The sequence below is a fragment of the Pelodiscus sinensis genome, chromosome 6 (genome assembly GCF_052426305.1).
Source record: "Pelodiscus sinensis isolate ZL-2025 chromosome 6, ASM5242630v1, whole genome shotgun sequence".
Lineage (NCBI taxonomy): Eukaryota > Metazoa > Chordata > Testudines > Trionychidae > Pelodiscus > Pelodiscus sinensis.
Genome location: NC_143057.1, coordinates 90,458,549 through 90,482,673, shown reverse-complemented (window position 1 = coordinate 90,482,673; position 24,125 = coordinate 90,458,549). Strand labels below are relative to the sequence as shown.

Sequence of the window (24,125 nt, the reverse complement as noted above, 5' to 3'; positions counted from 1 at the left end):
ACCAACAAAGCGGAAAGAAGAGGCAATAAGTAGTAGTGTGCTCAGAGATTGTTACAAATGGTGCAGGGACTCATTGGGACTCAGACCTGTTACCACAGCACAAATAATTAGTAAAATAACAGTGCTAGGAGATCTGCAGAGAGATGGGCCTGAGCCTGTTTTGGACTCGCCAAGAAGACCTTTCAACAGAGAAGGATTTGGAAAAGATTGTTTTACAAAATCAGAACACTAACTTTGTCAGCCTCTTGTAACTTAAACAATCTATTCACTCATACCTTGATACCATCTACATTTTTAGTTAATCTTTAAGGTGCTAATAGACTATTTGTTGTTTTTTAAGTTAACTTATTCAGTCTTTTTTCTCCTTTCCCCTCCCTTTCTCTCTCCCCCCTCCCTTATTTATTCTTTGTTCTGGACTTTTAATACTCCCGTCACCTGAAGAAGTGGGTTGTGCCCAGGAAAGCTCATGATACCATCTACATGTTGTTAGTCTTTAAGGTGCTACTAGCCTATTCGTTGTTTCATACATTTTTCTGTCCGAAAGTTGACTACAGTGAAGCCGTGTATAAACAGTGAAGCTGACGGTATCCCTTTGACAAGCTCCCAGCCCGAGTTTGCAAGTGAGCCCCAGAAGCCGCCGGCTGATTTGAAAAAACTTGCTGTCTTCAGAACCCGGCTGGGAAGTGCAAGGAGGCAGAGCTTCTGGCTCTTCCTTCCCTCTTCCCTTGTCCCTCCTTTTTAGCTGTTTGATTCCCTTCTCTTCCCCGCCTCGCTCCTTGCTCCCCTCTCCCCCCATTACCTGCCGCTCACGTTGGGCTCTTGGCCCAGGAATCATCCTTCCAGGGCCCACCCACCACCGCCTTTACCATTGGCTCCGCGGGCTGCCCGTCTCCCCCTTCCCCTGTCCCGGAGGCAGGTTCGCGGGAGCTGCGGCAGGCTCGGCGCGTCTCCGGCTGCCTGGGAGAGGAGCTAGCACTGGCAGCGGCAGCTCGGAGCCTCGGTCCCACGCGCCGCGGCGGCTCCCCAGTAGCCGGGGCCGGGCACCATGTAGCCGCTGCTGTCCGGACGGCGCGCGAGGCCCCGGGGGCGGCTTCCTGGCGGAGCATGCGGGCGCCGGCGGCGGGGGGCTGAGCTGGTACCCACCGCGGCGGCTCCTGCCTCCCCGCGGCACTTGGTGGCGATGGGGGAGAAAGTTTCGGCCGGCCCGGAGCGGCTGCGGGGCGGCGGCCGCATCGTCTTGTCCAGCTCCAGCTCCTCGGGCTCCGAAACTCTCTCGGAGGAGGGGGACGCGGGGCGGCAGGCGGCGGCTCCCCGCGGGACTCAGGAGGAAGAAGGCGGGCGGCGGCGGCGGCAGCAGCAGAGCGAGGAGGCGGCGAGCCCAGGTGGGGGGCAGCAGCAGCCGCGGCCGGAGAGTGACGCCTCGCTGGAGGAGCAGGAGGAAGAGGTGCGGTTCGTCCCGGGGAAAGGGCCCGGCCAGGTGCGGGGGCGGCGGGCGCCGTGGCTGGCTCCCAGCCGGGCGTGGTGCCGCGGGAGGGCGGGGTGGCGCCCTGAGGTTAGAGGCGCTCGCCCCTGTGGGCACCCGCAGCGATTGCCCGGCTGCATCCTGCGTCCCTGGGGATGGGGGCTGGCTGCAGGGCGCTGGAAAAATTTGTCTAAGGGGGGTGCCGAGCGCCATTGAGCCACACGTAACCCTGTGTGTCATGGAGCCCACCTCAAGCAGGGGGTGTGGCGGCAGCGAGCTTTGCTGGGCGTTGAACTTGCTTCTCCCTCTATGCTCTGCCCTGTCTTCCCCGCCTCTGACGGGAGAGCTGGGTTGAGACAGAACAGGGCTTCCCTGCACGCTGTTCGCAGGGGCCCCACCCCGCTTCCTCAGGCAGACAGCGGGGTCGTGTTTGTTCCTTGGGCTAAATGTTTTTTTAAAAGGGGGAAAACTTCCTGATCTCCAGCGCTGCACCCTCCTTCCCCGAAAAGTCCAACAGGACCTTACAAATAACGCTGCTATAAAATGAATTTCTCAATGTCATATGGAAATTATGGGTTAGCCCTTAAATGTCTGCAAGAGAGCTAATGCCATATCTTTGTGGATTGTGGTGTGGCTTTGTGAGGACAGATCTGTTGGTTGATGTATGTATACGTATGGTTTTAAAAACTGATTTTAGCCTTACTGTTTCAAAGGCATTTAGGCTGTTTTTAGGCTAGGTACTATAGTTGTATGTATTATATTGGTTTAAATCTGTTGGCATACTCTGGTTCCATGAAACTTCATAAAACCTACTTTGGACTCATATTTTCACTGGGCAATCTCTGTGTTACTTTGCCTGGTGGCTCTCAAACTTTTTTTTTGTAAGTTGTTGACAACATCCTCATACAGGCTACCTTCTCTCTTGGACTTCATCCTACATTTCCCTTTGTCTTTGGCCGAGACTGACCAAAGAGCCCAAGGATTTATTTTCACTGCAATGTTAACCTGAGCATAGTTAACTCAAGCTAACTCCTGTCCAGGTAACTTAACTGGTGGCAGATGCACAAGAGGAAATGGACAGAACAATTATCAAGTGATCCATTCCCTGTTATCTAGGTCCAGCTTCTGGCAGAGGTAGGTTTAGGGACACAGCTAGAAGGATATGCCTGCTCTGTAATTAAGCACCCACAGGTGGCCTGTGCAGGCTACTTGGGCTAACAGGCTTTCGAATTGTGGAGTAGATGTTTAGGCCGTGGCTCAAATCCGGGCTCTTGGACCCTGTGAGTTAGGAAGGTCCCAGAGCCTGGGCTACAGCCTGAGTCCTCCTGAACCTCTATGGTGCAATTAACTAGATCCTTAGACCTAGTCCTGTGATCCCAAGCCAGCTGGATAGGCCAGCCACATGTGTAATTGCAGTATAGACATAGTTTATACGTAGGCATTGCCTCCCTGACCATCCTGTCCAATAGCCCTTGGTGGACTTAACTTCTGTTGCATCAGGGGATAGCCGAGTTAGTCTGTTACAGAAAAAAACAGCAAGCAAATGGTCTGGTAGCACTTTAACAAAACATGTAGATGGTATCATGAGCTTTCATGGGCACAGCTGACTTCTTCAGATGACTGGAGTTATGACTAGGGGATAAGAAAACTTGAAATAGGAGAAGGGAAGTGTGTGTGTGGGGGGGGAAGAGAAAGATGCTCTGTTGCCCACCTCCCTACCTCTATACATAAAATATCAGGAGAAAGGGTGCTAAACCTGAGCAGATAAAGATCAAAGTCAGTAGATAGATTGCTAAGGCAGGAAGGATACCATTCAGAAAGCTGTTAGCACCTTCAGTGTCTTGTCACAGGCCAGCTCCTCAAGTCAAATTCACAGGGAAAGCTTGGAATTAAAATACATATGCAAATTCAATTCTATTACTGATGGTCTTAATCAAGATTTGGCAGTGGTGGACCTTTTATAATTGAAGGTGCTAACAGCTTTCTGAATAGTATCCTTCCTGTCTTAGCAATCTGTCTACTGACTTTGCTCTTTATCTGCTCAGGTTTAGCACCCTTTCTCCTGATATTTTATGTATAGAGGTAGGGGGGTGGGTGACAGAGCATCTTTCTGTCCTCCCCCCCATTTATTTTGAGTTTTCTTATCCCCTAGTCATAACTCCGGTCATCTGAAGAAGTGGGCTGTGCTCACGAAAGCTCATGATACCATCTACATGTTTTATTAGTCTATAAAGTGCTACCAGACCATTTGCTTGCGTTTTTTTTAACTTCTATGAACATACCAAGTTCTTTTTTTGGACCCCGTTGGCTTTCGTAGCATCTTCTGGAAAGTTCCTACTCTAACATTTTAGCTGCACAGGGTGGCTGAATCCTTGCTGTGTTACTAGCTGACACGTTTTCAGCAGTGTGCCCAGTAAACTGAGTGCTTGGGTGGATACCCTGGAGAGATTCAAATACTGGCCAGCTGATTAGCATAGCACACTCAGCTGGCAGCATGTTTCTCTACTGGTGGTGCAATTTGCACATACCTTGGTGCAAATAACAAAATTGATGGAAACCGTTGGAACATGGGTCAGCAATATTTGAGCATGAATTTATAACTCCAAATGAGCTAGGGAGCTATTATTTAAAGAATTAGTTAAGGGCAATGCTCTAGGCAAAACCTTGAGTTAATGCTGTTAGCATTATTAACACAATGTTAGCAAGCCCTCAGAGAATTAGGCACAAAACTTCCGCTAAAATTAAGTGCACTCTAGTCTTCCCTAAAAAATACCAGGGCAGATCAAAACGCACTAATTGGAGCAACAGCCACAGAATGTGTTCAAGCACCCACTCCTGCATTAAAGCTAGTTTATCCACAAGCTGTTTTCTTTTTTGCATGTGTTAAGATTTTATCTGCCCTGGCTGCTAGCAGCCATGTAGCACTATTCATGCCAGGTCACTTTGCTGTTTGGTTCTGCTCTCTTTGCATTTGCTAGCCCACCAGTTTTGCTGTAGTCAGCAGAATTGCTCATGGTTGAATTTCAAAGTGAAGAAATGAAGAAATACTTAAAGCAGCAGGTTAAGACTTCATTTTCTATGCAGGGAACCACACGTGAAGAATACAGAGGATTTTTGAAACAAACTTGAATGATCTCTTGAAACTTTTCAAAAAGCTGAATGTTGATTACAGTTTGCATAGTTGGGGAAATCATGCTGATTGGTCTTGTCCCATTAGTTTTATTTTTGTTGCTTTTAAATAAAGTCATAGCTTGAAAAGCTTCCTGGACTTCCCTTGGGTTAAGGGGAGAAAGTGCCTGGGTAGGAAGTTTAGATTTCTTCTCTCTCTCTCTCTCTCTCCCTCCCCCTTTCTGTTCCCTTCTCCTCAATCTTCCTTCTGATGAAGCTGAGTACTTAAGAGTGATCTTGTTAAATGCACACCATTGCTAAGAGAACCTGTGAGCAGTAGGAAAGGTAGGATAGCTGTCAGCAGATCCAAGAAGATAGTGCTGCCTCTGTTCATACTTTTATAGAGTTATCTTTACAACCATAACTTGAACCCTTTTAACTAAAAAACATTTAAATTATTATATAATTAGTTACATAGGTTCCCTGCTGTTTTTGACTAGAACTGAGCGAATAATGGATTTGCAGTCTCTCCTCTTGAAACTGTTCCACAGTATATAGATAAGGCAGTAGCAATTGGAGCAGGGACTTGAACTTGAGTTTCTGCCTTCTTGGGTGAGTGCCCATACCACCTGACTGCTCAATAGCCTAGGATGGGTGTGTCTTAGGCTGTCCTCTTGAAGCTTTTCCACATTGTATAAAATTCTTAAAGTCATGGGCAAGAGAGTGGGAGACCAATTCCAGACCCTGGAGCATCTGTGGGGTTGAAGGAAAAAGGACAAATACCAGAGGGGCAGTGCTTGTCCCATTTTCTTTTTACCATGCTTCTTTTCTCCTGTGGATAGAAACTTCTCTCTGCCGGAAAGTGGCTGGGAGCCGGGGTCACAGTTGTTTATAGTTTTTGTTAAACTTACAAAAACAAATAGTACCAAACATCAATGCTGCATCCATCATTTTGTTACTAAATACTTTTCTTTCAGTGAGAAAGAAGCCATGTAGTTTATAGGTCAATCAATTCTCAGACTTTGACTGAACTGCTGGAGATTGAATTTACATAGTGTGAGATCATCATTGAAGCTAAAAGCCACCTTTTCCCACATAAAACTCCCCAGTCCTTGTTACCATGTTAAATTGAACTTTTACAGGAGAAAATTGGTAAATTTACCTTTGTAAAGTTTTTTATAAAAGTGTTCTTTGTAACTGAAACTTGGTATTCATATGACAGCATGGTTTGAGTTCTGTCTTCAAGATTATTAAAACCCCCAAATGACTGAAAATTTAAACTGACTTTTTAGAGTTGCTGATATTCAGTTAAATATATTCTTTGGAAACAGCTTTTCCTCATGATTCCTGTATCTCAAAGCCCTTGTACAGTAAAATTAAGGATATAGAAGAAAAACTACTGTACCAAGAAAGTACAGGATGACAGGAGAGGAGTCACGTGAGGATTACCTGTTGCGTTCACTCCTTGGGGTATCTGGCATTGACCACTCTTGGCAGACAGTTACTAGAATAGATGGACCTTTGGTCTGACCCAGTATGGCCATTCACCTGTTGCTGCTTATTCATCACTTGAAGACTCACTGCTCAGCTCTCATATTGTATGTAGCATTTTACTTGGGCCATGCCTACATTAAAAAGCCAGGTGGACTCAGCTATGTTGTTCAGAGCCACACCCCTGAGCAGTGTAGTGAAACTGTCCTAAGCCCTTGTGTGTACAGTGCTAGGATGATGGAAGAATTCTTACCTTGACCTAGCTACCAGCTGGTTGGGAGATGAATAAATTACAACTATGGGTGAATCCCTCTTGTCATTGTAGTGACTCTCCACTGAAGCACTGCAGCTGTGCTGCTGTAGTGGCTGATGTGTAGACAACTTTTTCCATCCTTTTAAAAAAAAAAAAAAAAAAAAAAAAAGAGACACAAGGTGTTGGGAGGGGTCATGGATCATAGTTGAATACTCTGCACAGGTGCGAAAAGTAGGGCATCTCAGTTAGAAAGACCCAGAAACTTCCAAAACAAGATCTGGTAGTTAGTTAGTAGATATGTGCATTACTTGTTCTGGGGCTGTATAGTCAATTTTCATTGTGGGCAGACCACCTGGCAGGTCATATCTTAGTTACTCTCTGAGAGCCGAACCAATCAGAGAGTCAGGGTAGTGGAGAAAGGTTTTAAAGAGGAATTTGATTGAAATGGGACCAAGCATTGTGTTTGCTTTGAGGGCTGGGTCTCAATCCCTGTACCACTTTGGATACAAATGAATGCTATTTTAGCTTTATTTACCAGAGACACCCTCCACTAGAGTCCACGGAGTGTTTTATGAACCTGCCTGAAGAATTTGTCATAGTTATTAGCATTCTGCTCTAAATTGGGATTCTGTTTGTTAGAGAGATTGGGGTAGCGCTTAGTGAAGTTTTGTGAATTCTTGCTTGACTTAGCCAGGCTTATGAGGAGAAATGGTGCCCTGCAACATGACAGTCTATACAAATACAAGAGAAGGGTATTTTATTTGGTGATTCTAGCCTGTGTAACACTGTAGATAGAGGCTATAGGCTTCTATTTCACCAGCAACTGAGAAGAACAGTGAGCTATTAATTCCAAGGCTGAATAGGTGTATATTTGTGGAGCTCCCCAGAATGTTTGTTTGTGGACAGGGTTCTGAAGTATTTTTAAGGCTGTCATTTCTCTGCCCCAAAAATCCAGTTGACACACTCTAAAGAAATGTTTCTTAAACTTTTTAAGACTGAGGAACACCAAGGATTTTTTTGTTGTGGGGGAAGCCCCTGGGGAAAAGTTGTTGGGTGGGAGGGAAAGGCTTGTCTCTTTAAGGGTGGCTATTTTGAATTCTGTTCTTTCCATGGCATACCAGTGTGCTGCGTAATACACTTTAAGAAACTCTGCTCTAAAGTCTCAAAAATCAACGCTGAGAGAGGATCAGAGAGAAATGTGTTTTCATGTGAGTGTTGTAACCTTGTATTGGCAAATATATGTACAGTACATAAAAGAGAAACAAAAAGGAGAAGTCCTGTGTAAGGTACTAAGAATGTTAAATAGCGACTAATTGACTAATCGAATAGTTGATGAATTTTGCATCGACTATTCAATTAGTCGATGGGGCGCTTTCGCCTTTGAAGTGTAGCAACAACTCTAGGGCTGTTGCTACACTTCCCGAGCTCCACATGGCACTTTTGCCTTTGATCAGTTGGGGACTCCAGCTGATCCTGAGCTCCACATGGTGCTGCCACTTTGAAACACTGCATGTAGCCTGATGCCGGGCTCCTTGTGGCGTTTCAAAGCTGCAGTGCTGTTCAAAGCCCAGGGTCAGCGGGGGAGTCCCCAGCTGACCCTGGGCTCCATGTGGTGCTGCCGCTTTGAAACTCTGCAAGGAGTTGGCTGCCGGGCTCCCTGTGGCATTTCAAAGCGGCAGCGCTTCATGGAGCCTGAGGACAGTGGGGGAGTCCCCAGCTGATCCTGGGGCTCCATGTGATGCTACTTCTTTGAAACGCCACATGCAGTCTGGGGACCCCCCCCCAACTGACTATGGGCTGCATGCGGCATTTCAAAGCATCAGCACCATATGGAGACCAGGGTCTGGCCCCAGGCTTCAAGTGGTGCTGTCACTTTGAAGTATCCCCCTCCTCCCTTCCCACCTGCTTCTTTCTGATAGAGGCAGTAAGACGGGGAAGTGACTAGTTGATTAGCATTTGCTTATCGGATAGTTGACTAGTCGTTCACATCCCTATAAGGTACATGAATTGATTCATCAAATAGGTTTTGTTTAAAAGTTATTCTTGATATTCCAAATGTTATTGGCAACATTTTATGCTATTTACCATGTATTTTTATGCATTTAAATGTTTATGCTAAGAACCATATGGTGCGCTCACTTTGAAATTTACTAGGAACTATGAACATCTTTATCAGTGTTTTACATTCAGCAGCTCTGAGGTTGAACATTTATGTAACCTTTTTAGAAAGCACTGCAGAACAGAGCTGTGGCTTGCACTTTAACAAAGGGTTAAGATGAGGAGCAAGAAATTGGGAGCCGGGAGTGAACAAGATTTATACAGAATATTGCCTGAACATCCTTTGCACTGTTGCAATATCAAAATCAGTTGTTTAGAAAATTGTGACTTTATATGGGAAATGTGAGCAGGACTAGATAGGTTTCTGAAAAAACAAAATTCTGTCATGAAGCCCTCAATATTATGGAGCAAAAAATTACAGAAAATAGAATTGTTTGTAAATATTTTTTTTTTTTTGTAGATTTGTCATCTGGAATGCATAGCACCCAATAGGTACATACCTGTGATTGTAGATTGCCATACCTTAATGCAGCACTGTTGGCTGTAGCTTACGTTACTCTTATACAGGCAGTCCCCGGGTTATGTACAAGATAGGGACTGTAGGTTTGTTCTTAAGTTGAATCTGTATGTAAGTCGGAACTGGCGTCAGCCGCTGCTGAAACTGATCAACTGATCACCGCGGCTGAATCTGGACGCCAGTTCTGACTTACATACCGATTCAACTTAAGAAACCCAGGCATCCCCAAGTCAGCTGCTGCTGTAGTAAGCTGCTGGTCAGTTTCAGCAGCGGCTGACTTGGGGACGCCTGGGGCAGAGCAGCTGGGGTGCTGCCGGGTTGGTCCGGAGCGGTGCTGCTGGACCAACCCGGCAGCCCCCAGCTGCTCTACCCCAGGGGTAGGCAAGAAAAGCCTGGTCTGCTGGGGGGGGGGGGGAGCACTAGCTGCACCCTTCCCCCAGAAGACCAGTGAGACGGGGGTGGCGGGACCGCACAAGTCCTCCACGGCTTTGCTCCGTCTCCCTGGTCTGCTGACCTGGGAGACACGGAGCAAAGCCGCAGAGCATGCGGGCAGCGGGACAGTCCAGGCGTGCCGCGGCTGTCCCACTGCTGGCGTGCTCCGAGGCTTTGCTCCCCATCTCTCTGCAGACCAGGGAGATGGGGAGCAGCTTTTCTCGACCCGGAGGACGGGGGCGGCGGACCGCGGCGCATCTGGGCGTCCCGCCGCTCCCGTCCTCTGGGGCGAGAAAAGCCCCGTTCATAACTGCGGATCCGACGTAAGTCAGATCCGCGTAACTCGGGGACTGCCTGTACAACCTGGTGTCCTTAAATATTAATACTGTACATGTTTTGTTCTGGAATATGACATAAATGACCTACTCTGAAGTTACATGATTGACATCAGCCCATGCCACTCACTCTTCCTTAATCAAATGGAGTGGTGGTGTTTTTGCTGTTCCATTTTTTCCTTCCTCTTTTTCTTTCCCTATCGGTACTTGAAAATAAAAACACCATCTGAAATGAACAGTTTCAGTGTATGAGTGAGATCCCAGTTATATGAGTGTATGAGTGAGAATCCCAGCATTGTTTTAATAACAAGTTCTTAGTGTTTGGCAGTGATGGAGCAAGCACCTTTGTAGCTCCTCCTGAACACATCTTTTGCTCAAAGACGAACTGCATAATTATTGGAAAGTGAGTTAAGAGTCATAGATCGAGGCAGCGATGAAATACATGCTCATTACTACATGGAGTTGGAGTTTATCAACAAGATAGTTTTGTGTCAGAAAATGCCAATTCATCAACCTGAACACTTTCCTGGAAAAGGGCTATTTTCAATGAAGCCTTCATTGGGAAAGTATCTCAGGTTCAGGGTATACAGTACAGTAATTTCTACTCAAAACCAGAGAGATGTCCCCCATCATAGCCAGTAGCCTAGTGGTTATGGCACTCCTCCAATGTTCAGAAGACAGGGGCAAGCCAAGTTCAAGTGCCTGCTTAGCCTTGTTCAGAATCCTTGTGAACCTGTGTCTCATCCTAACCATGAGGCTTTTGGCTACCTCAGAGTGGGGAAGGGAGAGGAGGGGTCTCCTGTTTGGAATTCTTTGCATTTCTATAAATTGGGCTAAAAAGTGATTAAGTCTGTAACTTGGTTGTTAGGTGATTCATGTAGAATGTGGATGGCATAGATACAAGTCCCTGATCTGAAAACGGGAGATCAGGGACATAAACATAGTTCTCCCGTATCTCCTTCATCTCTGGTGAGTGCCACAGCCATTGGTTTGTTGGCTGGGCGTGGTTGGCTGTGTCTGTTTTTTACAGCGGCAGCTTTGAAGTATCTCAGTTTTGTCCCAGAGTGAAATAGGTAACTTTTCAAAATTGTGGACGTTCTTGCAGGATGAGAGAACCATTTCCCAGCTAGTTCTACTACTGAATTCTTGAATATTTGCTGTGCGGGTTTAGGAGAAGGTAATCACAAAGGCAGATATTTTCATTTTTAAGTATACAAGACTGTCTCAGCATTCATGTAAACCACCTTTCCTCCCTCCCCCCCGTTTTGCTTTTACAGTAGAAGTATTTTGTGCTTATTTTTCTTTGCCAGAGAGACTCATCAAAATCTTTTGGAGTATCCTTGGTGATGCCACACAGAGCTGTAAGATGAGCTTCTGTGCCCACAGTGGTGTGAGTGAATGTTGAAGAGGCTGATTCTTATGCTTAAGATGCCATTCAGTTTATACTTTCACGTGCCAGAACTGTTTTAAGGTCCTTCTTAAAATAAGGAAATGAGGACCTGATTATTTCTAATCTTAAAAACAAGACTGAGATAATCTGTCTGCATCATAAAGAAGCAACTAAAGGGCCATGAATGTACTGTTTAAGTTGGTAAGTGAGAGGAAATTGTGCTGAGATTACCATTATAGCCCTTAGAGCTGACTTTAGCATTTTTTGGTATTAATGCAAGTAAATCAACAGAACAATAATTCTAATAATACTGGCCTGAGCATGGGACAAAGAACCTGTAAAATCTGAGTGATAATTGGGAATTCTGAAGTAATCATTATAATTAATACATAATAGAATGGGCTACACCATCCAGCAGTCTTGCTAACTACATGAAGTAGGGATGTGAATGGATAACTGGTTACCAGGTAAGCATCACTCTTACTGAGTGATACTGGAACAGCATATGGCCTGTCATGGACAGAGGCTGCGCCAGCCCTGCATAGGCATTGGGAGCTGACAGCCTGCTCCAGGGCACACCGAGTGGGGGGCCTAGCAGTGGCAACCCCCTGCAACCAGAGAAGGTGTGCTTAATCAGTTCAATTTAGTGTTGAACTGATTAGCTAATTAACCAGGATTTTACATCCCTAATATGAACCTCCATCGCAGAATGAGAAATGGAAAAACTGTTTCTGGAAAACTACAGTTCCACAGTGAAGGGCTCTTGTGACAATCTACAAGAACCAGGAATGTAAACAGGATCTAAATATTAAGCAGTACTCTTAAGGATTAGAGCTCTCTAAAATGGTGATGCTCTGATAACATCGTGATGGGCACTGTATAAATTCTAGACTATTTGGGGAGCTTCTAGTTACATTGCAGCAGGGCTTGGATAGGTCCTGCCTTCTGTCTTCTGCAAAAGCATAGTAGCATGGAATAGGGAATTGGCTTTCTGACAATGGGAGCTTCACCTCTCTTCCTACTCAGCTATAAACCTTTGTCTGCAAAGAAACTAACTTGGAAGATGCTGCTATGAGGGCAAAAATCTCTAGTGCTTACTAGTGAGGAAAATGGGGAGAGGTGTAACAAATGTTTTGTTTTGTGATTGTTCAGCACCTAGCAGAATGGGATCCTGGCCCATAAAAGGGGCTCCAATATGCAATGGTAATACAAATAACAAAGGGACTCAAGTGCAGTATTGCCAACTGCTGCTGGAATACTCTGTCTCAGTGATCTGTAACCTGTTTTCCATTGTTGGCTATCTCCAATATTACTTGTATGGACCTATGACTGAGTCACAAGCTCATAGTTCACTGGGTGAGAACGGCTGCACTCTGTCTAGTTCTGGTCTGCCCAGTTGAAGAACGATGTTGATAAACTGGAGAATTCAAAGAAGAGCCACAATAATAATTAAAGGAATTGAAAATATGCCTCAGAACAAAAAGATTGTATTGGTTTTACATGCAGGATATGCTATTTAGCCCCTTTAAAAATAATTAGGACTGTCTTCACAAAATTAGTTAGATCTTCCATTATAAGATATTTTGTTAATTTCTTCCAGTGATCTGCAACAGGAATAGTTGCCTGGGTCCGCAAAATAGTGGACTCCCCTTTTTTTGACTATAAAGAGCCCGAGTGGCTTCCTTGTTCCTGGTTTGACTCTTTCTAAAAGGTTAACTGGTAATATACTTGTTTAGAACATTAACGGGACTTCTTTCTAATATTGTTTTTTTTTTAAGTTACTTTCAGGATTCTTTCCCAAGCCTTTTCACCAATCAGTAGTTCCATATCCCATATATGAAAGAGATCCTGTTTGTCTTGCATTTCATAAACTAGCCGGGACAATATTATGTGTTTTATTATACAGAGATGGAGAAACGTGCATTCTGTAAACTAAAAAGTGCTGAACTACTTGGTTAATATTTCCTCCAGTGTTTTTCATTTACATTATCTCATTTCATTCTTTTGCTATTACAGTAAACTTCCGATAATCCAGCACCTTTAGGACCCAGGGGGTGCTGGATTATCAGAAGGGGGGGCTATGAGGGGTCTGGAGTGGGGTGGGAGGGGATGCCACCCCAGACCCCTCATAGCCCCCCCCCTTACGATAGTCCGGCTCTGCCCCAGGCGTCCCTGATTCAGCTGCTGCTGGTCAGTTTCAGCAGCAGCTGAATCGGGGATGCCTGCAATAGAGCAGCTGAGGTGCTGCCGGGTTGGTCCCGCAGCGCCGAGGGGCTGCGCTATAGCACCAACCCAGCAGTACTCCAGCTGCTCTTGGGGACGCCTGGGACAGAGCAGCTCGGGTACTGCCCAGTTGGTCCCGTAGCGCTGCCCCTCGGGGCTGTGGGACCAACCCAGCAGGACCCCAGCTGCTCTGCCCCAGGGGTCAGCCGCTGCTGAAACAGATCAGCGGCTGATTCCAGGAAGCCCAGGGCAGAGCTGCTCTGCCCGGGGCTTCTTGGAATCAGCCGCTGATCTGTTTCAGCAGCGGCTGACCCCTGGGGCAGAGCAGCTGGGGTCCTGCCGGGTTGGTCCCGCAGCACGGAGGGGCGGTGCTATGAGACCAACCCCGCAGCACCCCAGCTGCTCTGCCCCAGGTGTCCGGATTCAGCCTGCTGGTGAAACTGGCGCTGCTGGTCAGTTTCAGCAGCGGCTGAATCCTGACACCTGGGGAAAGCAGCTGGGGTGCTGCCAGGTTGGTCCCGTAGCGCCGCCCCTCGGCGCTGCGGGACCAACCCGGCAGCACTCCAGCTGCTCTGCCCCTGGGGTCCCCAAGTCAGCCGCTGCTGAAACAGATCAGCGGCGGATTCTAGGAAGCCCGGGGCAGAGCAGGTGGGGTCCTGCCGGGTTGGTCTTTTGTGGTTTGTCTTTTAAACAAAGATAGTCATGAGATTAATATGTTCTAGATACAACCTTTACTCCTGAAACATCAAGCCTGCTTATAACATTTACTAATACATATAGTTTTCTGGTTCCTTCCTTATCTGAAAGGGCTTACATTTTCAACAAACAATCTGCGTAAATTCATATGGCACGCATTTTTAAAAAAATCTGTTATATCTGTTTTTAGGGATTGTCCATCTGGAAATAAATCTTTCCACTTTCAATAGTGATAATTTGCCTCAACACCTAAAAACTGCTTCATTCAAAAATTTTGAAAGCAGTGTGACTTTTTTACAGTTATTTTATATTCTGAAGTTGTCTTTTTATTTGGTTGTGTTTCTCAGGTATGGGATTAAGGGATGACTTGATCACTCTCTGTAAGTACCGATGTGGGGAATAAATATTTCATAACGGTTTCTTTTGTCTATCAGAAAGGTATAACAGGGTCCAGTGGCTGGAAGTAGAATAGACAAGTTCAGTCTAGAAATAAAGCGCAAGTTTTTAGCAGGTTAGTTAATCATTGGAACAACTTACCATGAGTTGTGCTGGATTCTCCATGGCTGGCAATTTTAAAATTAAGATTGTATTTTGTTTAAAACATATGCTCTAGTTCAAACAGGAATTAATTCTGGGAAGTTTTGTGGTCAGTATTATGCAGGAAGTTGGTCTAGATGATTATAGTTGTCTTTTCTGCTTTTAGGATCTATTCAAAGATCATGAGTCAGGCCTCAAAATGAACTTTAAAAATAAAATTGTGTTATTTTTGTGGTGCATTGAATATGTAAGGGTCATATTTTCCAATTCTTCTTCACAGCCACAAAGGCTACACCATTTGCTTGTTAATTAATAAATGGAGATTTTCATGACTTTGGGAGCTGAGGCTTTATAAATGCCACAGGAGTTTTAGTGTTTGTGATGCAGTCAGAACAGTTGATAGCTGAGTGCATGTGGGAGTGATGGGTCAACAATGAGAAGATGGGGAGAAGTGGGCTTAAAATTAAGCCATTCACTTTTGTTTTATTTGTTTTATCTACTCATTCCCACTAACAATCACAGTTTAAATATCTAGCTGAAAGAAATTCTCCCATAAAACATTCGCTCTGCACTTCATCTTTTGAAATAATGTAATATGATATTTTACTCAGAGATGTAAATGAAAATAAGGCTCCCATCTAACCAACAAACCATTGACCGGTTTACAATTTCTGTGCCATTTATATAAAGCCTATTCATGGGTATGTTTACACTGCAGAGTTGCATGTATGGTTTTTTTTTTTTAAAATATAATGGCTGTTTTTCCAAAAAAAACTTGTTACCACTACTCTGCAATCATGTTCTTTAAAAAAAAAAAAAAAAAAAAAAAAACAGAGGGTTTTTTTCTGACAGCAGTATAGCTCTATGAGGAAGAATGCCTTTTCTGAAAGAGGTCTTTCAAAAAAAGGCATTTGTGGATGGGGGAAAAGGATTTTCTTTTGAAAGAAGAGGCCTCCAGAAAATAATACAGGTGCCCTGATGGCCACTCTGTGCAAAGTAATCACAGCTCTATAGTTCCTGTCTCCTGGCTCCTCTTAAAGCTCTAGGCACACTGGACAAGCCTTGTGTCAGGAAGCCAGCCTTGGAGCAGCACCCTGATTGCGTAGCTTTCCCTGCCACAGGCCTGCTGACCCATGGCACAGCCACAAGCCCCCCACGACTCCCCTGGCCCTCACAGGAAGCGGCGCCAGGGCTCTCAGGACCCACTGAGGGCTACCAAGCAGCGGGCACCGTCGTGGTCTGGAGTGGAGATCCTGTCCCTCCTCGAGCTGTGGGGAGAGGAGGGGACAATACAGGATCTCCACTCCAAACGACGCAGATATTTATGGCTGGATGGCTAAGTCCCTGGTGGCGTGGGGACACCCACTCAGGACCTAGAACAGGTCCGGAGTAAGGTGAAGGAGCTCCACACCTGCCCCTATTACGCAGAACTGCGCCAGATCCTGGGGAGTGGGGAAGCCCTTTTCCCCACCTGTCGTTATCGACTGTGTGCTAGACGCCTGTTATTGCCCGGCTAGAGGTCACGACGGAGGAGGAAGAAGGGAGACAGCAGGGGTAGAAGGAGGAGGACGACGTGGCCACAGTGACGCTGTCTCTGGAGCTCAATTGCCGTGAGCCAGGATGTGTCCCAGACATCATCTGATGCCAGAGAGGGATCTTCAGATGAATGCTCTGTTTGTCACACATATAGGGCTTGGGAAGTGGGCATAGAGGGGGTGGGGTGTGAGTGTCGCTTAGCCTGCTCGGGCTGTATATCATGCTGCAGTCCGTACACGTGGAACCACATGCAACGTTATTGTGCACCACACAGACACATCAGTCAGCCTCTGAGCCCGCCTAGGCTTCTGCTCTCAGAAACTGAAGCATGGCCATGTGGGGTTATCACACCAGGGGCAGCTCTGGCTCCATGGCACAAAGAAAAATGATGTGGAGTCCAAAGAAACAGGGCAGCCAAAGCAGGTACTGCTAAAGCTTTGCTGTCCCTTGAAGAGGTAGCAAGCACATAGCAGAAGCAGAGAAACGGCTGTCCAGGGGGGTTCCTTTAAGCATGTGTCTAGCTAGGCTTTGGCACCAGCTCTCAGAAGCAACTGATGACCTAAAGCCCTACCTGAAGTGGTTCCGGGTGGCCTTATATGCGAGATAGCGTTCACACCGATTGGATGCTATCTTTAGAAAAAGTAGATCGCTTTTTCAATGCGCTTTGGCAGTGTGGACATTCTTTTTTGGAAGATCTCTTCCAGAAAAGCTTCTTCTGAAAGAAGCCTGCAGTATAGATATAGCCCATGTCTTCAAGAGGCGTAAGTCTGTTGTGACCTGGTAATACTATTACTGTCCATTCATATTTTAAATGGTAAATGGTCTTAACCAGGAACCACTTAGCACAGTTATTTGCAGAGCAAGTATGGTTGAAGACCCTGAACATAGACAGGATTAAATCTTGAATAGTGCCACACAGAAAATTTTAATTAACATGTTACTTTGCTGAGAAAAAGTAACACACCATATTTAAGTGGAAAAACTTAAACAACTAATAGTCTAGCAGTCTCTTAAAGACTAACAAAACATGTAGATGGTATCATGAGCTTTTGTGGATACAACCCACTTCTTCAGATGAATGGAGTATTAACAGTCAAGTTCCAAAATAAATTGGGGATTGGGGCGGGGGAGGGGAGGAGAGGAGGAAGGAAGGGGAAAAATAGTAAATTAGTGTTAATTTTACATGAAGCTGATAAGAGAAGGTGCAAATTGTTCTGAAGTACTCATTTGATTGGTTAAGTCATTAGGATGTAGAAGGTAGTGTGTTAGCCAGGTAATGTCTTTATTCATACCTTTGTGATGGGTCCCAAACTTGTAAATGATATATTTAAGTGACTAACTATAGGTGGAAGTAGCTGATTGTGGGGTTAATTTACACAATCCACTGCAGGGATGATGTATTCCCCGTTGGCCCACAGAAACATTACTTTGCATCATATTCATTCAGCCCACTTAGGGAGAACTCTATATGGGTCTCAATAGAAACACACAGTGACTTACCGGTAATTTTTATTTCTTGAGGGCAGCATTTATTTAATATATACTGATTGACAAATTCTTTTTTCATGGAGCCTTTTCCGATGCTTTGCTAGAAGTATAATTAGCTGTACCTGCTCTTTGAGTGATCTTACTCTGGCTAATAGCACTTCTATCTTAGGAGATAGTGTGCTGTTGGTGAGTGCATGGATCTACCAGTGTATTAACCTTCCACCCCAACACGTTAGATTGCTAGTTATCTTCACAGCCTTAGGCAACTTTTATTAGAATACAGCCTCTTTCCGAGTTACGAACAAATTACGGACCAAACACTTGGCCATAACTCTATCTGTTCGTAACTTGGACCCCATTGAGTTACACATGGCTGCGCTGTTCGTAAGCGCAGGTCATGTTCGTAACTTGGGGACTGCCTTTACAACCACTCCATGGGAGCTTTGGTCGTAAGTGCGAACGGTTGTAACTTGACCGTTCGCAACTTGGGGAGCAGCTGTATAGGTATGCTATAATTAGGGTTGAAAAGACACTTCAGAATAAGCCTTTATTTTTCCTACATTTTTACCTTACAGAAAAATGTCTTGGTTATAACGCTTTCGTGCCAGACATGAAGTTATGGGTCTGTTACAGGAGTAAGTAGGTGAGGGTCTGTGGCCTGAAAGATTAGGTAGGTAACTTAGATGGAAGCCACCCTTCAGCAAACAATTTAGAGCTGTTGTAAGACAGTGGCAGAGCCACAGAAGGTTGCTATAATCACCACTGATCAGAGATTCCTGAAGAAAAGGCCCAGGACTGTTGGTCCTGTTAGGGAAGCATAATTGGATATACAGTTTACTGTAGCTCAGTCTGGTCTTGGAATGGGTGAATTGTAGAACCCCACTCCAAAGCAGGTAAGCACATAAGTGAGCCTTGAAGTGAGTTCCCTCTGAGATAAAGATGTAGCTAGTTTTGCAACTTTGTCAGGTGCTAGTACTTCTTACACCACCTTAGGATCAACCCCATAATGTTCAATAGCTTGTCTGTTTCCATGTCTGTCTGTGGGACACTCTGCTAGTGCAGTGGGCTTTTTCTGAGAAACCATTAGAAACACAATGAACAAAAGAAGATGAGTTGCACAAATGTAAGACATAGTGTAACAAGTTTTAAATAGGTAAAAACAGTAACCCCACATCCTACTGTGGGTGCAAGGCTTGCTTTCTGTGAATGGGTAAAGTAAGGGCAAGGCTTCTACCACTGTTGAATGTATTTATGTATTAAACCCTTCCATTTAGTTCACTTGGGTGATACCACGGAGGTAGTTCTGCAAAGGAAGTGTGACAACTTATCTCCTAGATAATGAGGAAAAATATATCTACAACTATGTGCACTCTGGTAATTTACAAGTGAGTACAAGCAAGTTACAGCTGGCCTCTCTAGTGTGACTATTTTGCATAGTAATTTAAATAAGGTAAAGGCAAATTAAAAGATTGTGAGTCACAATGTAGGTTTATACATTAATGCATGTCAGTATAAAAGCCAAGAGCGGAAGTGGGAATAGCAGCCTGAACACATCTCAGAGTTTTAGTTGGTTTCCGAGGTGAAATATGGTACCTGAATGAAACATTGTGAACAAATGTGCTGTTGGGGAATTGTATTGTTTTTTAATTTATCTCTTACAGTGTTGCTATTAGGTTTTTGCAGTTGGTTGGAAGTTAGGTAATTGTAATATTCATCTACCTGAATTTAGATGCTAACCTAAACAACTAAAGCCAACAAAAAGCGATAATTTAAATAACTTTATCTGAAGTAAATAACTTTATCTGAAGTAAATATATGTCCATTGTTACAAATCTAGATCCCAGTTTAGAGGTATGCATATAAGCACTCCCATTGACTCTAATGAGGCTTCTCATGTGTAAATGGTAGTTGAATATGAAGGTATTTGCATGTGGGAGTGTGTGAAGCCACTTATAGAGTTCCAGGTAAGATTTGCTCAGACAAAAACTCTTCTTTTGTAGACTCTCTCTTAGCCTTGATAATTCTTTGGGGGGCAATCTCTTCCTTGTGTCTTCACTAATATGAAGATTCTGTGGGTCAAGTTCTATCATCACCTCTAACTGCAGTTCCATACGTCTATCCAGTTATCCTTAGTGGGGTCTTTTACATTGAGGAGAGTATAATTAAAAGTATACTGCAGAACAAAAATATTGAAATGGCATTCTAACCCTCCCCCCAAGTAGCCATGTGAAGGTATATAAAGGTGTTGTGTAGATCCATTTTCATTATGTCACTGGTTTCCTTACAAAATTTGCTCTCTCTTTTTGTTTACAAGTAATTATAAATGATTTTTATCTAACAATTAGCCATGCAAAATCATGCTGAGTTTTGAATATCAAGTGGATTTTCAACATCTCCAGTATTATCAACCATGTCAGAGTTTGCATAATTTGAACTTTCAGCTACATCTGTGCAATCCCATTACATCTGTGCTCTCATCTGATACACACGTCAATTCAAATTTAGCCCTCAGTAAAGCTATTATGAAAACAGTAGTGTTGAACAGTCGTAAGAGATGGTAGAGCTTAGCCTTCTGAGCTGTTCTCATTGGTAATGATGGTAGTGCATATGACTGAACAAGCTCAGATTGTCAGAACCCAGGGTCACTGTTGGTCTACATCACAAATTTACACTATATCTCTCAGGGGTATGAAGAAAATATATCCTGAGAGAAGCAGATATACGACCTTACGCCCTGGTTGTAGGCAGTGCAAGGTAGATGAAAGAATTCTATTGACCTGGCTACTGCCTCTTGCAGAGCTGAATTACCTATTCCAGCGGGAGAACCCCTCCCGTTGGTATAGGTAATGTCTATACTGAAGTAGGGCAGCACAACTGCAACTGGGTCGCTGTAGCATTTAAAGTGTAGGCATATTCTGAGTTTGTACATAGAATTTTACACCTCCCAAGCATGGAATCTGACACAGTCGCTTTTTAGAGTTGAATGATGCTTTAGTTTTTTGATCAACAATTGTTTCTTAATTTTTCCAATGTCAAGTCTTGGAAAATGTTTCCCATGCAATCTGTACGTGTTCAGTAGAATTTTCTGAATTGTATTTGTGTACAGAGAGCTGTATAGCGCTGTTGTTGCTTCACTCTGCAGAGTCAAACCATAATCAGACTCCGTTGTGGAGCTCTTGCAACCAGCACTTGGAAAACAAGCATCAAAATGTACACGTATTTCAGTTACTTTGAGTTGTCACATTTTGTCTTATCAGTTTAGAAAAAAATGTTTTCCCCTGATAACTTGTTGAGATGTACATTACAGTATTGATGCCTGTTAGATAGAGAAAAGAGGTCTTGTGTTGCATATATATGATGTCCCAAAGTGGGTTTGCTGAAAGAAGAGGTAAGAATATTGATTTCATTCACCATAGATACAAAGAGAATAAAATACTAGTGCTGATAAACTTTGAAGGCTTAATTCAGGAAAAAATTTAGTACTTCTATTCCCCCTCCCTTAATCTAATGTTATTCATTTCATCAGGTATCTATACAGTTCCTTCATCAGTGTCCATTTATTCATCATTTTGATAGCAATATAATTTCTCTTACACTGAGAAGGCAAGGCTAAAGTAATAGGTGTCACTTGACATAACTTCTGAAAATGGATCAATATTTTTATTGCATATTGCCATTTTGCTGAGCAGTGCTGTAATAACAAACTCTAATGCCTGTCAATGCAACATGTACATTTAAGTGCCTTCTCAAAAGTAGGGAATCAAAAATAAGTTATTTGGGCTTGTGTATTTTTATACCTATTTTAAAATAATCCATAAAATATCCTTTAAACTTGATAAAGCAAAATAACAAACTTCTAAATTCCCTGATTCCACAGACATCAATCCCATGAAGTCTTGCTCTATTGTTGCCAACCCTGCTGATTAAAAATGAGTGGTTTAAAAATCCTAAGACGTTAACAAATATTGATGGTTTATATTTGCCTTTTTTTTTGCGTCCCTTGGGTTCACATTTTTTCCACATTTATCTGCAGGCATGGAGGGTAGGAACTCGCTTGAAAAATACAAATAATAAACAAAATCTTGACTCTCGTGTAATTACAGGACCTCAGAACTAGTGATTGAGAGAAATGTCAAATATCACAAGAGATATAATAAAACCAAGAGCCAGAAAAAATAATAATTACAGTCAGTGTTCCCTCTAATATGGTGGCAGCACAGCTTTACAGGTGATTAATTAACCTCGCCCAGCCAGTCTGCTCCATGCTCAGCGCACAGTCAATCTGTGGAACTCCTTGCCAGAGGATGTAGTGAAGGCTAGGACTTTAACGGGGTTCAAAAAAGAGCTAGATAGTCATGGAGGTTAGGTTCATCAATGGCTATTAGCCAGAAGGGGTAAGAATGGTGTCCCAAGCCTCTGTTTCTACAGAGGTGGGTGTCAGGGGAGGGATCACATGAGGATTACCTGTTGTGTCCCCTCCTTCTGGGGCATCTGGTATTGGCCACTGTCGGAAGACAGGATACTGGGCTGGATGGACCTTTGGTCTGACCCAGTATGGCTGTTCTTATGTTCTTATGCAGGAGCCCAGAGCCTCTGACTGGACTGGGCTGATTAATCACAAGTGAAGCTGTGCTGCCCTGCATCTGAGGGAACACTGCTTGCAGTGTGTCCTGATAACTGTAGAAACTGCCCTTTCGGACATCTGGGAAAGATGTGGAGATGTGAAAGAAAAGCCTGCTGCCAGTCTCCCCTTTCCCACCCCTTCCTCCCCCGGGCAGTGTGGCATGTATTGAAGATAGTTTTTTTTTTTTTTTTTTTTTTAACAGGCCTCAGCCATTTAGTTGTATAAGTCAAAACTAGCAGCTTAGTTTCCACTTGGTAAGCAGCAAACAGCTAGTGCAGATTCTGTGGCACAAGTGTCATGCTTGTGCCAAGTTATGTTGCTTAATAAGTAGACTGTTGTGTTCTGTACTGGCTTGTTTCTAGTTTGGCTTAGGTCATCTTCTCTTGTACAGCACATTGCAATTATTTAGTCTTGACCGATGGAGGCCTAAATTGCGGTAGCAATATCGTCTGAAAAGTTGCCACAGACTTGAGATGAAAACGGGAACTGAGGTGAAAAATATTCCTTGACACTGATTCTGTACAATCTCTATAAAGCAGCTGGAGAGCCAACAGTATCTCCAAATTGCAAACTCTGGTAACAAATGGCAGATACCCTCAAAAAGGAAGTCATCTCATCTCATGCATATTTTTGGTTTGCTTCCCCAAATCAGCATCACTTCATTTCTTATCCAGATTGAACTTCTAATCTCCATATTAGGTAAACCGGAAGTTAAAAGGTTTTTCTATCTGTAAAACAGATATAACAGAGTGCTATCTCATTGATAGGTGTGCTGTGAAGCTTAATGTTAAAAACATTTTGATATTTGGATTGAAAGATACTGTATAAGTAGTAACAGCTGCTCAATTCTTAAGTAAGAAATTTTCAGATTCCTACTAGTAGGAAGAGAGGGAAGAAAAGTATAGGTGATCTAGCTGTTAAAGTGTTAAAAGTCTCTCTGAAACATCAATTTCTATGTAATATTTTGAGTAGAAGTAGAAGAAATTTTGAGTATTTTAATATTTGAGTAATTTTAAATGTTCTAAAACAGAGTGCATGTTTTTTCCAGGCAAGCTGCAGAAACACAGTATGAGAGTGCCTGTGTGTAGTGAGGGAAAATGTTTTGGTGCTTTCTTATGTACTTTGATTCCCAATGCTCATTTCCTAGGGCTGCGATTGGCATAAATACTGGTGTACTAGTCATCTATTGAAATACAATAAAAAAGATGCTATTTGAACCTAACATTACACTTCTCTAAATGAGAGATTCTCTAGTCAAACAATGTATAGTGTCTACCACCTGAATCAAAGCACTTTGTTTTTTGCCTAGCTGCAGCTCTGTGGTGTAAGGTTTTTTTTTTTTTTTTTTTTTTTTTTTGGTGTGCTTTGAACATTCGAAGAACCTGTTAACTGCACATATAATGCTGCTTCTGTTCCTCTGTGCACTTTGTCACCCTCCACTGCCTTCCGCTTGCTCAGCAGCACACAGAACTGAAATGCACTGCTTCACATACATTTTAACTAACACCATTGTCCCATTCACTTTGGACTTGATATTTCATTTTCTACATCTTGATTATTTTTAATACTATTTTATCATTCATTATAAGTTGAACTTGGTTGAATTACTCTGCATATCACTCTGGATAATTCTGAAAACTCAGCTGAACACGTGCTACTCCTTATATATTCTGTAATTCTTTTAAAAAAGAAAGGGGGAGGGGAGTAGGGTTGCCACATGTTCGGTATTGACCTGTATAGTTTGGTATTTTCGGTTCCTGTCTGATTTAAAAAAAAAAAAAAATCAGAGTACGTAAAATGTCTGGTATTTTCTGATTTCCCCCCATCCAGGAGGCTTACCTGGTTCTTCAGGGGAGCTGTCTGGCCAGCAGCCTGTTAGGGCCAAAAAAACCTCAAAGGCTTTTTATTTTTTTTTCTCAACAACTTTAGTCTCTCTCTTCCCCCCCCCCCCTTTTTTTTCCTCAGCAGAATTTTT

At 43.7% G+C, this 24,125-nt stretch overlaps 1 protein-coding gene across 2 annotated transcripts in view; it reads left to right on the top strand.

Moving 5' to 3' along the window:
• Positions 1–731: 731 nt before the first annotated feature.
• Positions 732–24,125, top strand: part of MAST4 (microtubule associated serine/threonine kinase family member 4) — a 443,204-nt gene continuing 419,810 nt past the window's right edge. Inside the window, exon 1 of one of the 2 annotated variants that reach the window (XM_075932355.2) lies at positions 732–1,444. In XM_075932355.2, the coding sequence (XP_075788470.2) occupies positions 1,181–1,444 (264 nt within the window). In that variant the 5' untranslated portion in view covers positions 732–1,180. The remainder of the gene's footprint in view (positions 1,445–24,125) is intronic. The other variant, XM_075932356.2, reaches the window with a different exon arrangement.